This window comes from Drosophila teissieri, chromosome 2L, assembly GCF_016746235.2.
Source record: "Drosophila teissieri strain GT53w chromosome 2L, Prin_Dtei_1.1, whole genome shotgun sequence".
Classification (NCBI taxonomy): Eukaryota; Metazoa; Arthropoda; class Insecta; order Diptera; family Drosophilidae; genus Drosophila; species Drosophila teissieri.
Genome location: NC_053029.1, coordinates 14650829 through 14665202, shown reverse-complemented (window position 1 = coordinate 14665202; position 14374 = coordinate 14650829). Strand labels below are relative to the sequence as shown.

At 44.6% G+C, this 14374-nt stretch overlaps 3 protein-coding genes across 3 annotated transcripts in view; 2 read left to right on the top strand and 1 right to left on the bottom strand.

The window, feature by feature from the left end:
* The window catches only part of LOC122621461, a 40132-nt gene extending 25842 nt beyond the window's left edge, over positions 1-14290 (top strand). Inside the window, exons 2-6 of the mRNA XM_043799358.1 lie at positions 5827-6299; positions 6405-7557; positions 7654-8017; positions 10210-10390; positions 10456-14290. Coding sequence (XP_043655293.1) covers positions 5827-6299; positions 6405-7557; positions 7654-8017; positions 10210-10390; positions 10456-11173 — 2889 coding nt within the window. The 3' untranslated portion in view covers positions 11174-14290. The remainder of the gene's footprint in view (positions 1-5826; positions 6300-6404; positions 7558-7653; positions 8018-10209; positions 10391-10455) is intronic.
* On the bottom strand, positions 8128-9090 carry LOC122625939. The gene has a single exon (XM_043806000.1). It carries the CDS (start codon positions 9088-9090, stop codon positions 8245-8247), a length of 846 nt encoding a protein of 281 aa, XP_043661935.1. The 3' UTR covers positions 8128-8244.
* Positions 9176-10032, top strand: LOC122625940. Its single transcript, XM_043806001.1, has one exon. It carries the CDS (start codon positions 9176-9178, stop codon positions 9950-9952), a length of 777 nt encoding a protein of 258 aa, XP_043661936.1. The 3' UTR covers positions 9953-10032.
* Positions 14291-14374: the final 84 nt, after the last annotated feature.

Sequence of the window (14374 nt, the reverse complement as noted above, 5' to 3'; positions counted from 1 at the left end):
CACTTACTTTTACGTTTTTCTGCGAATGCCGCTGATGCGGCCACACATTTATGTGATTTATGGTGGTCCGTAGCAGGAGGAAGGGTCGATGGGTGACCTGCATGCAAAGTTGGGTTTTTCACCCATTTGTGGCATTCAACCATTTTGCAATATTGCAGGGCAGCGCTGCATGATTTTTCAAGAATGTCAACCACGAACAGCAGATTTACGATAAGTGGAAGTTAATGGGTTCACAGTTCACTAGGAAGGTGGGATGGGATTTTGCCGGATAATGACCACACATATAATAAGTTAACTGGCATTATATTTAAATAAATTAATGGCCAAAAGGCCGTAATACAATTACCACTCAAAGCAGCATGCTGTGATTATAGTTTGCTTTCCTACATGTTACCGTATCATATTGACCATAAAAACAGGGTTATTCGAACATGTAATAAAAACTGATTGGTCATATGTGTAGTGTGTTGCACAGTGACTGCAAAAAGTTAGCTGGCAGGGGCAAGGCTGGGAAGCAATTGTTTTTACCACTAGCGGCCTTTGTGCCACAGGGTTTTGTTGTTCGGATCCCTTTCAATTACTGGGATTTCTCAATTGTTTACCTCGCTGGCCGAGTTTTTCAAATTACTAATCCGCCCAACCCTTTGCCACTAACAAGGTTTTTAATGTGTTAATTAAATGACAGGAATAGTTAAAATTGATTAAAATCGATTATTCCTGGTTTGTTTTCGTGGCATGTTGATAAACTGGTGTCTCTTGAAGCAGCATGTATATTTAAGACCCCAATTAATGGTTGTGAGTACAAATGTTTATTGGCGGAAAAATGTGCTTTCACCTTTGGCCAGGTACCTCGTAAATTTTCGTTGCTTTTGCGTCGGCAAGATTAATTTCTTTTGAAGGCTTCTGGGTAAAAATCCTTGAAATTATGCAGATAGGGGCTTTGGGGGGAAAATTGTGTAAAGTGCAAGCGCAGGGAAAATATATTGCCCTCGCGGATGCTGTGGCATAATAAATAAAGATGGAGCCTACGGAAGCCGCCAGGATGGAAAAGTTCCTGCACAAATGAAAGTGCTTTAAAACCCACAGAGACAAGTTGGACCCCGTCCTTAATTAGGGCCAGGATATAGCACATCTTCTCCAGCTCGTTGGCCATCAATGTCCTGGGCAGAAAATGTTATCTCAGTGTTTTGACAACTTCCTCGACACTCTTTGCATTTCACCTGATTGTCGTTGGCGGAAATATATTTCCATTCTCATTCCCCGTCAGCCAGCCACAAATGTGTCGTGGAACCTCCAGTTCCTCAGCTTTTCCCCTCTGGAAGCCCTTTTTCAAACTTTTCCTATGCTGCGGCAGCATTATTCGTGCTGGCCCCCAGTTTGCTCACTCACTTTTTCTTTCTGATTTATGGCAGCTATGACTTTTTTCGGCTTTTGGCCAAACTATTTTGTGTATATATGCCATAAACAAGATTCCAATGCCGGGCCATTAATTTTCGGTGAAAGAAACCAATCTTAATGTTGGCTTAAAGTCCTGCAGACAATTGGTTTCAAGTGCTTTGTGTGCGAATATTTATTTGAGTGTGCCACAAGCAGGATAAACACTAATAGCCAAAATGCAAATGGTGCTATTTTCAACAGGCATTATAAACCTAATATCGGTTAATGGCTTTTTAAATGCAATCTTGTATCACTGTTTATTTGAACTTAATTTGGAAAGCTAACCCGGAGTAAACCACATTTGCTATTTTATGTTGTGTGGCATAACGACAAGGTACAGTGCATTGTACACATAATCAACGAAAACAACGCAACCAGAGCGTAGTTGAAAAGCTCCTTACCCTCATATGTTATATGGCACACGTTGGCAAACATCCGCAGTTAACATCCGCCTGGCAACACAGTCCTTACTCTAGCTCATTAAGAGCGTGCACAGGTGGCAGGCCATTCATTAAATGATGGCCCCTCATAATTCCATGTACGCAAATATTTTTTCAAAATCCCAACTGCTAGACGGAGGGATGTGCAGCGGACGGGGCAGGGTGCCTATTTGACTGGCTATTTTACTGCAACATTGCCTGCGGTGCAACACTTCCTGTTTACACAGACACGTTCCTCGCTCCCCCCAAATCCTCATATCCTGTCCTAATGGATCACCCTCCTGTTCCACCTGCCCTAAAATGTATATTAGCATGGCAAGGCTTGTGCTTGCAACACAAAGTCATACTAGGAAATGCCTATACGCATGAAAAGTTGGTTTGAATTTAGTGGAAATGCACTCAGAAAAGCACTAATTGGTTTAATAAATTACATGATTAATTCTAGGAAATTATAACCTGACATTTAGTTAACGCTAACTGCAATATTCATGCAACATGAGCTGCATCTCGTTGCAATATAAATTTTTAAATGGAACTGGGATATGGGAAATGTATTTACATTTGCTCGAGTTATTTGTATTTAATGTGCGTTAACTCTGTGATTTAAGAATTTGGCAACTCGTTGGTTTCATTGTGGTTGAGAACTTACATCGGATGACATTATGTATGCTACGGATCGAGCACTTAAGTTATGGCATATATAAAATTCGCCTGGCGCTGTCATGTTCAGATTTCTGGATGCCGGTGACGCATTAATTATCCTTTGAGACCGCATCGATTTATTTCGGCAAACACATGGATTAATTGGCCACGACTCGTGTCTCGAGTAAAATGCGGCATATTCTTGGTCCACACCCACACCCACACTTGCCGATCCATTTGGTTGGATAAAAGTTATGTAATAATACAATTAAGCGTTCTCATGCTGAACGCTGGGTTTGATTAACAGAAATTCCAAGTCAGCCAAGTGTGCGTATATTGGAGGGAGTTTCGCTTAAAGTATCCTTCATATCCTTCGTATCCTTCGCATCCTGCGTCAGATGAAAGTGGCACTGCGAGGAGAATGCAATTTAATTAAAATTAACAAATTTTCCTTTACTTTCGCTTACTTCAGTGGAACAGGGAAGTGAATTGCTTCTGGGAAAAATACTGTAAATTTCTAAGGCTTCAAGTGCTTGGCAAGTTATGTGCCTGAATTGCTGTTTATTCGACTTTGAACTAAAAGGAACTTGCTCTGATCTTATGGGGATACCAGTCAAAGATTAGAGGAAACTTTTCAGGAAATGCGAAAATTAATAATTGCTACTTGAGTTCGGCTCTAGCCAAGAAAGAAGATTTATTGTCGAGGACTATGGGTAAATATTATCGAATTAAAGTGTATGCCGTTTTTACAGATTTCGTTGTGTATACCTAAGAATCATGCATTGGCACGTTTTCCTAATTTAATTAGCATTAATGTCATAGTTCTTTGAGCGCCTTCAACGCGTGCACTCCGTCCGGAATCGCGCATACGACACGTTGTCCGGCACGTGTGAGTTGTGTTTGTTTGCCGGGCAAGCAATTCACTTCAGTGAATTTATCATGCAGCTTAAGCACACAATTGTCCGTCTATTGAGCCATTCCCACGCTCCGGAGTACGACTCCACGTTGGATGCTGCGCGATCTCCGTGAAAGGCCATTAAATTTCAATTTCCATTTCAATTGCAACTTTGTTGGGTAATTCATTCTCGGCTTTATGACCTGCAACGTACTGCGTTCCCCTAATTGCCGCTGCAAAAACTATTGTCAAATTCCAGTGAACACTTTTTTCTGCACTTTGTCCGCCAAGTGGGCTATAAATAAACAGTCAGGGTGGAAAACCATTGAAACGAAACGACTTTAACAAAATGTTAAACCAAACTTTATTCGCTCTCTTTCGGATCTTCTCATTCTGGTTTTTGCCATCATGCGGAGGAGTCTTAAAGTGATGAAAGGAAAAAGTTTTCACACAAGTTAAACGTAGTTGTTCCACAGGAAAAGTGGAATTTAAAACAAAGTAGCAAAAAACACAAGCTGTGTCAGCGCATATGTGTTTTACTTAGGACACTGGAAATTCTCTTTCGTACATTGACAATGTCATCATTTACCAATCTGGATTTTTAGGAATAAATATGCAGCATACTTTCTTGGTCTTGTATATGTAAAGTTATTTATATTAATTAATCAACAAAAACGAATTTATCGTGTTCAAGGGTAACCGGTTAGTTACATTATAACATCAAATCTATTGGCATAAAATTATCTATTTACTCTTATTAATGCATATTATAAAGTGAATTCACCCTGGTTTTCCCTGGAGTAGGACCAGCCTTACAAAAGGGTGTTCAGGTCATGGTGAAAATGTCGGAAGTTCGGTTTAGGCCAAAAGCACAGACTTGTGGCCGGAAGTGGGTCCGTTGGCGTCTGTGTTGTGTGTGTTGGGTGTGTGCCACGAATGGCTGGTAGGTACAAGGAGGATGGTGGTGCAAGTGCTTTTCCAAGCAAATTGCCAATGTAAATGTTGCAACAACCAGCTGCAGGCAGCGGTAGTGGCAACAACTAAATGCGGCCCCATGGCAGCTGTGCAAACAGCGACAACAAGAGCAACAAAACGAGTGCCAGTGCCAGTGCCAGTAGCAAAGTATTTGCTGATGACGTCAAAAAGCACAAATGCACACACACACACACACACAGGCACAGAGAGACACACACACAGCAATTTTGCCTGCAGTTTCCCCGACATTTTCCCACGCGAAGCAGACATCTCAACTAACTGCAACTCAATTCTGCAGCGGAAAAGCAACGCAACCGAAATTGCCACAACGGCGCTTCCTGGTCGCCGTTTTGCGTTTTGCGTTTTGCTGAGGCACGCGCAATTTGATTTGATTTTATTGCCCCGCCCACAGTTGCTAAGCAGCAATTTCTGCAGCGAAAGGATAATGCCGTGGAAACAGCTAAGCCCGCGGCATTTGGCGATAATAAGGCGAGAATTGCGGCACATTTTATGTGCACAAATTTAATTCTCTTATAATATTAGTACTTAAAGAAAATGAGTAAACATGTACGGATTATTCAGAAGTAATTTCAATTTGTATCTTTTCTAATCTTCATGCCAACCAAGTCATTAAAATTTCTCAAGCATAGAGTGCAACTTGAATTTAAAAGTTCAACAGAGTTCAACACTCAAGAGGGCGCTAGTATGCGTTTGAATGCCTCTAGACCTCTAAGATGTTCAACGAATGTGGAGAACATCCTTGCAGAGAAATTGCCTTCATGGATTCCACCTCACAGTTTTTCCGTTTTTTGTGCTCGTTTTAATTTCTCAAAAACTGAGAACGTTGCACGGCTGCAAATTGGTATGTCAAAGAAACGCTTTCACAGCCGCCAACTGGGTGCTCAGTGAATCGTACTTTTCATCCTTTATCTGTTACCATCTGGATCCGTAGTCGGGATTAAGCAGACACAAGATGCACTAAGCCTATTCAAAACCATTTCATATTTATTAACTTGTATAATAGGATATAGCGGAGAGGCCTACAGTCTTTTGATTAGCTATTTTGCAGAAAGTAAGCATAAATTACTAGAACAGTGTACAGATTTGTATAAAATGCTTAAACTTATTATAAACAAGAAACTAATTTACACACAAGCCCCTGTTTTTCTGCGTACACACGGCGTATGCTTAACGCCAGCCTAATTAGTGCATTATGCACTCGCATTTGAAAAGCAGCCGACTCGACTCAATGCCTCAATGCCTTGCTCCACTTACAGGCTCAGACGTCTTGCCACTTGCAACTGCAGCAGGAGCACAAGCCACAAAAGGACACAAAGGACACAGGAGATACAAAACAGCAACAGCAACAGGAACAGCGGGGGAGCGACGCGAACTATAGCCAAGCGTGAATGCGGTAGACGCGCGTCGAAGCTGTAGAGGAACGCCATCACATTGGATTTCGCGCAGTTTTACTTTAGAGCGGTGCCAATTAGTGGCCAACAGCAGCAACAACAGCAGCAGCAACAGCACCAGCAGCTCGTGCAGCAGCAATTGCTAGCCCAGCAGCAGCAGCAACTGCAGATACAGCAGCTGCAGCAACAATTGCTGCTGCAGCGACTCGAGCGTGAGTTGCAGCAGAGTTACTCGTGCCTGCGGCAACGTTGGCTCACCGACTACGCAGCCCCCCATCAGCAGCATCAGCAGTTCGCCCAGCAGCAGCAGCTCTTTGCGGCCCAGCAGTTGCAGCTGCAGCACCAGCAACTGCAGCAACAACAGCAACAGCAGCAGCAACAACAGCAGCAACAACAGCAGCAGCAGTACAGCTACTACTTCAGTCGCGGTAGCACTAACACCGATCTGGGTCTCGGACTGGGCCTGGGCTTCGGTCTGGGCAGCGGCAACCTAGCCAGGTAATATCACAACCCATTCACCTCTATCCTAATCCCATAAAGAAATAGTAATACCAAAGAGCCTTGCCAGCATAGCTTATAATTTGCACCCCTCTGCCTTTCCAGCTGGTACCATCTGCCGTCCACATCGGCGCACATCTATATAGGAACCACCAGCAGCGGCGGTGCATCGGCCAGCGCAGCCTATCCTCCGTATCCGTACCGGAGCGTGGGCGGATACTCCGGCGGAGGTTATCCGGCAGCGGCGCTAATCAACTTCGATGCCTCGCCGACACCGCTGTTAGCCTCGGCGGGAAGTTCACCCGGCTACTTGCCACCATTGGCCATTCCGGCAGCCTTACCACCACCGCCACCGGCGCCGAGTGTAGCCACCGATTATTACTTCAGCAGCCGGAGCACACGGACCGTTCCGCCCCCGGTACCGCCCACTCCGGCGGCCGTTGCAGCAGCCGCTTCAGCATCAGCATCAGCGGTCTCCACCTCGCCGTTCCGGGAGTACGGGAGTGCGGCGGAGGAGCTGCAAGCTGGCTATCGCTACAAGGCCACGCCCCGCAGGCGGTACGACGCCTACGACAACTACGGCTATCTGCCTGGCTTCGCCAGCACCACTGAAGACGAGGAGGATCTGCTCGAGGAGTGCCTGCCGCAGGAACTGCTCTCCACGGACTGCTCGAGTCTCGAGGAACTGCGCTTCTTCCATCTGCAGGAGGAGGACGAGGACGAGGACGACGAGGAGGTTGCCACGCAGCTGGCGCACATCCTTGACCTGCCGGATTTTCTACATCCCTACGGCGGCAGCGGCCGGGACAGCCTGCACAGCCACAAGACGCCGCCGCAACACGAGTACCAAACGGAGCACGGCTCAGCCGCAGCGGGAGGAGCAGGATCGGCGGGATCAGACGGCCGGGGTGGTGGTGGTCAGTCGCAGCGTGTCCTTGAGGAGCAGCGATACCAGCCCTACCAATACCAGCAGCAACATCAGCAGCAGCATCAGCAGCAGCAACATCACCAGCAGCATCAGTCGAACTTCCCACAGCAACATCAACACTTCCAGCCGTCGCAGCAGCAACTGCAGCAGCAGTCCTACCACTCGTACCAATATCCTTCGCAGGACAGCTGCGAGGGCTTCAACCAATTCGCCACCAACGCGGGCAGCTGCCTGGGCAATCAGAGAATGATGGTTAGCAAATTGTGGAACAGCTGCTTCCCGGAGTTCACCCCGGACCATGTGCATCGCCACAACTTTTATCTGTGCCAGGTGAGTCACTTTTAATCTTGATACCAAGTTTAGTTTTCTTTTCTATATAGATTATCCAGAAGATTAGCCAATCTGATAACCTTCCCCCCTTTTCAGTGGCAACGCAACACGCAGGTGCGAATCGTGTACCTGTTCTACCGATGGATAACGGCCATCACCTGCCTGGCGGCACTGGTCTGCTCCTTGCTGGACATCGGGCGCACGGACGAGCACTTTGAGCACCACTACGCCAAGTGGTGGATCTACCTGACCCACTGGGGACTGCTCTTCTGCACGGTGCAGGCCTGGCTGGCCGCCTGGATAGTGACCCAGGGCATGATGGTGGAGCGCGAGGACTTCGAGATCGTGCGGCAGGCGAAGAAGAGTCGCCTGCACCACTTGTACTGGGTGCTCTACACCTGTGCCACTGTCTACGCCTTCATCGTCACCATGTGCTATTGGCTTCTGGTCCACAATCCCGGTAAGAGAACCACTTTATTTGCCCCCAAAGTTCAACTAAAAGTGCTTTGAAAACAAGTATGAAGAGTTTATTTCTTAAACATACATTGTTCTATAGTTGACATTTTTCTCCAGTACACAATGTTATTTCTGGGAAAATTTAATAAAGGAATTACAAAAAATTTCGCGACACCTAATTTAACTGAGCAAAGCACTACGAAAGAGTTACAAAAATTACATACTCATATCCTAACTGTGAGCATCCAAGGTGTCCACTGAGAAGCGGTGGGCAAATATAATGCCACTCACAGTGAAGGCGTAGTTGATGAACATCTTGGCGGACGCCTCCAAGTACTGGTGAGCTAAGTAACCAGACCGCTTGTGACGCAGGAAGAGTTTCTGGGAGTTGTACATGGCCCAGGGTCCGAAGAACACCAAACAGACGCTGGCGGGCACGTAGTATCGCATCTCCAGGCGGAAGCCCACAGCCACTGCCGAGACAAGGAAGACCACGATGCTCGCCAGGACGAGGATCCACAGGTTGGCGGTGAGGAATCCAGGAACCCACAGCCCCAGCAGCGTATAGACAACCAGCACGCCAATGCCAATGAGCACAAATGGCCAGGTGAGATCCTGTTCGAGGATGTGCAGACACACCACCAGCAGCGTGAGGCTCTCGAAGATGCACCCGAAGACAATCCAATTGAGTGGGAAGGTGAACTGCAGCCGCCGAAAGCCCACGAAGGCCAGCGTCATGTTGATCCACGAAAGCAGGAGCAGCAGAACGGACAGGCTGCGGTTGGCCGCACTCATCTCGGGTCTCCAGCGGTACGTGGATCCGAGCCACTGCAGCGAGGCCAGGGTCACCTGGCCAACCAACAGCAGGCAGACGTAGGTGCGGAAAATGCAGGTAGAGGGGTTCCGCCTCGTTGGAATATGGGTGATGCTGGTGGCCACCTCCACAAAGCGGTCCCTGTCCGAAAACTGGGTTTCATGCTGACTGGGATTATCCTCGAAATGGCTCTTGGAGCTATAGGATCCAACGGATCGCACGCTGAAATTTGGGGCTGATACCGATCTGGTTACACTTAACATACTGGCTGTCAGGCCGAGCTCTCGCCTTTGACACTTGACACGGGCGCCGGGAAACGACCGGAAAACGAGGAAATCCCCCACATCGATGAGTGATCAGCCAGGCGATGGCGTCGTGCGCCTCCGTCTCAAGGTGTACCAGTGGATCTACGGCATCGCCATAGTGTTCATTGTCCTGGCCATTGGGTTGCTCATCTTGCCGGGCCTGTTCAGACGACATGCCCTGGTTCCGGATGTAGTGGCCACCTATTGCTTCTTTGTCATCGGATTGGCCAGCCTGTGCGTCTACGTCAACGTGACATGGCTGCGCCGGAAGTTTCCATTCAACTGGATAGTCAGCTGCTGCATCGCAGCCTGTCTGGCACTGGGAACGGTGTCCGTTCTTTCGAGCCAGAAGACGAGCCACGTCCTGCTCCTGAGCCTGGAGATTCTTGGCATGATGGCGCTGCTCCTGCTGGTCGGCTCTTTTCTACTTCCCGGTTGCCCAGCAATAGCCTACCTGTTCCTCACCTGGTTCATTTTCGTTGTGTTCTCCGTCGTCCTAATGGTCGCCGTTTGTGTCCACGTGCCTGACCTGATTTACTCCTACGAAGTAGCCACTCACTTTGTGCTCTGGCAATTTATGTGCCCACTGATTGTGTTCCAGGCGCAGGTCATCTCCGGCTATTGGGAGAACTTGCCGCCCATCCTGGATAGGCCACTCTGCTCCACGATACTCCTGTTCGACTTCCTCGCCTGCTACATCTTCCTTGACTCCGCCGATGAAGTTGGGTTTGAATTCTACTACGCCGGCCAGGCGGAAAATCAAAAGTTTTTGGCCAGATCCATCAAGAGCCAATGGGATATGTTCATGGACTCGCAATAAGGATTTTCTAAATTGGAGAACTCTGAAAAAGAAGACTCTGAAAAGATGTATTGTATAAATATACGAAAAGAACATGTGCATTTTATATCGAGCTCTTTAAAGAAAGTAAACTTTGTAACAGTTGATAATTTGCTGTTTCTCGCTTATACTTTCCAGTTCTTAAAATAACCATTTCATTTAAAAATACGTATATTTTGTATAGTCTGTCGATACATTAAACAATTTGATCCTATAATTAACCATTGTTATTCTTTCAGAAATCCACAAGATAGATGCGCTGAACATAATGGTGCATGTGCTCAACACGATTATAATGCTCATCGATTTGGCCATAGTGGGGCACCCGATCAAGATGAGCCACGCCTACTTCACCACTGGCATTGGCCTGGCCTACGCCATATTCACGGGAATCTATTTCTTGGCCGGCGGAACAGACAGGTGACTTCCATCCGCACTGGATATGATTGAAAGAAATGGGAGGCTAATGTTGTTTTTGATTGCAGGAAAAACCAAACTGCCATCTACCCGATGATGGACTGGACCAAGCCGGGCAAGGCGATTATAGTGACGGCCTGTGCGATCATCTTCACGTTCTTCGTTCACTTCTGCTGTTACCTCCTTTACCGCGGACGAGTCTGGCTCTTCACCAAGCTGTGCATCCGCGGACGGCACAATCGGGATGGTGAAATGGGTGAGGGCCTCAACGATGACTCCGGTTCCCGCATGGGCGGCGGCGGTGGTGGAGGATCAGCCGGTGGCGGAGGAGCAGCTGGTGGTTCGGTGGCTGGCGCTGGCGCTGTGGGCAGCAGCCAGGAGTACGCCCATCAGCAGCAGTATCCGATTGCCCACACGGAGCAGCCACGGGCGGGCAGCCACCAACAGCAGCAGCAGCAGCCGCCGGGCAATTACCAGCTGCCGCCACAGTACTCCGGATATCTGCAGCAGCCGGTGGTCGCCGGGGTCAATGTGGGTGTGATCAGTGCCGAGGGCGTCTACCAGCCCATTGGCACGGACACTGGGCGCACCAGTGGCGGAGGCGATGGCAAGCACAAGTCCTCTTCGGGATCAACAGCTGGAGCTGGAGCAGGATCGGGTCAGGGACAGGGACAGGGATCGGGATCGGGATCGGGCTCGGCACTGACGCGCACCGTAGCCCACTTGGATGCGTCGCAACGGGAGCAGTTCCTCAACCCCAACAAAATCGTCGAGTACAAGATGTAAAGGCGTTGCACCCGGCACCGGTATACGTTCCACTTGTCCATGAAGTTTCTGGAGAAGCACTGTGCCCAGTGCGAGGCGACGCGCAGCGCCATCTGCGAGGAGGAGCGCCACTTGGCATGAGCACAGTGGTTAGTTTTTAGATTTGCTTTCGAGACGTCTAGTTTTCGAATACCTGCCAGGCCAAATCGATTGATCGGGCTCAAATCAGTATTGCACATGGTATTGCTTTTTTTTGTGGCAAAGTAGTTTGTAACCGTAGTTTCGTAATTTTGTAAAAGCTTTGCCAATCCTTTTTAAATGTGTAGACGCTTCTCAGTGTGCCGCATAGCATGCATGCATATATAGCACGACAAAGTTTTAGAATATTAGAATTGTTCCTTTATGCGGGGGATTACCGTCGAGTGTATTCAGACCTTTTTTTGGATGGTAATCTTTTCGGCAAGTCGTTCCAGCAGTTTAAAACGTTTTAATGGACTAAGTTGAACATGATATATACATTAAGCAAACAACTCACAGTATTTTATTTGGAGCTCAGTTATCTAATTGATCGTAATTATCGTAATCAAGCAATTGTGTTCAATAACAAATTAACAGATTAACACACTGTCAGCAATTATTTTCGGCCCCAAACTCAAAACGAACCACACAGCTAGAGAGAACCGAGAAAACAAAAAACTGACATACTGCCTACAATGATTTAAGTTAGGAACTTTTTTATTAGCTAAGTTAACCATTTATCCACACAAATTTTATATATCGGTGCAGGTGTAAGCCAGTTCGTGCATCAACATCCGAGGCAGAGGGATAAACAATTAATAGTTGATTTAATTGGAATTGGGATGGAAGGGCTCTGTTCAAAGTCTTGGATTATTGAGCACACAGATGGCGAATAGAATTGGCAGTTTTTTTAGAGGAGCTAAACGGCGCCGAACAAGGAGTATGTAGAGCAAAGAACATTAATTTTAGGATACGCTTGGCATTGGTTTGCTTAGTAATTAGTGAATTGATAACATAAAATACGTTTCTTTATATGAATATTTTCCCAGCAAGCTCAGTCGCTGCTAGAACACTCTAATAAACCTTATTCTAGAAAGCACGACGTAAAGTATTACGATTAACAATATCAAAAATTAATATTTTAGCATACGATGTTGAAAAGTATATTGCAAAACGTTTTACTTTTGACTCGAATTCAAATACGTACCCTACAAAAACCCGACGTCTTGCTTTTGTTGGTTTCTGCGAGTAACCTGAAGAGTGACTTGAAGAGCTACCAAATACTGAAAACAGTGACTAGATTTATTACCAGACGGAAACCTATACGAGTATATGTAAATAGTTGATTTCGTTTATGTTGATCGACTTCTATCTATATTCAAATGCATAGCAAAAATTTAGGAATCTGGTGAGGAAAATGTCGGTTCCCGTGAAAAGGTATAGCCACCTTAAGTAAAAATTCAGAAACAGCAATGAAAATACAAATAAAATCAAATGCATTGAATAAAACTCGTCAAGAGGAATGTGTTAACAAGCTAAAGCAAAACAAGAAAACAAATATAAACAAATATATTTAAATAAATATACAGAAGCGAATGCAGAGCAAATAGCATGCCCAAACTATACCTACATTATTGAATAAAGATGTAAGACATAATAGCGAGGTAAAGTAAACAACCATTAATTTTTGATAGATTTACATAAATTAAACACTTTCTCCTAAATAAAACAGATCATCCACAAGGTATTCAGGTATTTTTATTTCCACATTGTTTTAACCCAATTTCTTTTTAGAGAAGTTTTACCAGTTTTGGTTGAGGGACTGCAAAATGTCAGTTTCGCACGCTTTTCCCAAATTGTTTTCCAAAAATTTAGCATAAATGTATAAATGAATGTTTATATAGACTGAATATTATTAAAAAGCAAAAAAAAAAAAACAGAATAACAAAGTATATAACCGAATTAACATGTAAAAGGAAGCGGTTAAATCTTTTTGGAATTGTAAAAATATAAAACGAAAAACGCAAGATTTCATATTAGCCACAACATAGAACAGTAAACACATATCAACAATTAGAGAAGATCATTCTAAATATAAAGATATTCAAAGAGATGAAAAGCAAAAGTTTCAAATAAAACAAATCAAAGTTGACCTCATCAAGAACCACACATTTAAACCACAGTAAGAAAGTAAAACTTGCATAAAAAAATGTAAAAATGTTAAACAATCACTATAACGTATGTATATGCAGAATATATTTAACAGAGGAAAAATTCAAATATTATATTTTGTAGATTTTTAGTAAATTAGAAGTGAAAGATTATGAGAACCGATTTCAACACACGCGCATATGTCTACAAAAATATTTATCCCAAATATATACATCCCCATACCCTTCAAAATGTAGCTCAGCTCTCTGTACCCAAGTTGAGAATTAGAGTTGAAATTGTTGATTGAACAAATGAGGAAATGGAAAAGCTTTAAGAAACCAAAATGAATGGACGACACTTTTATACACCGACATAAAAGTTGAACTAAACGGCTCAATTGAGTTCTTGGCAAGGAGTTTGCTCACCAGGTAGTACACGAAAGGCTCAACAGAATTCAGTATTGGCGGAAGGCAAGTAAGTTGCTGCGAGTATACAAAGAAAATCAAAATGTTATAACAAAGCACACCAAGAATAAATCTTAAAAAACTACATGTGTTGATGAAGAAATAAAATTTCAATGTTGTGAAATTTGAGGAAATAAAATACAAACCAAATTGTTTACTTCAAAAGTATTTCTGCGCATTTAAGCAAAATCGTAAACCAATGCTTCATCATTTCAACCTATAATGAGTCGAAGTTTTGCTAAGCAATTAACAACCAAGTAACGAAACAAGAAAATAATTAATTGTTAGAAAAACCATGAAAGTGTAAACGCTAATGGATGTCATGCATTTTAAGAGCATAGCAAAAGCTAAACTATTATATTACCGACAAAAGACAACACAAAATTCATTAACTTACGTACGTAAGTATGTTTGTATGTGCGTACATGCATAATAAAATATATTATTAAAATTATTATGTATTTCAAGCAAAGAATTGTGAATTAGTAATAAACAGAAACAAAATGTCAAGCAAAATGGTAAATAAAAAATGTACAATACAAAAAATATCTGCTTGCTGTTTGATTTTCTTACCGTATCTCAAAAACGA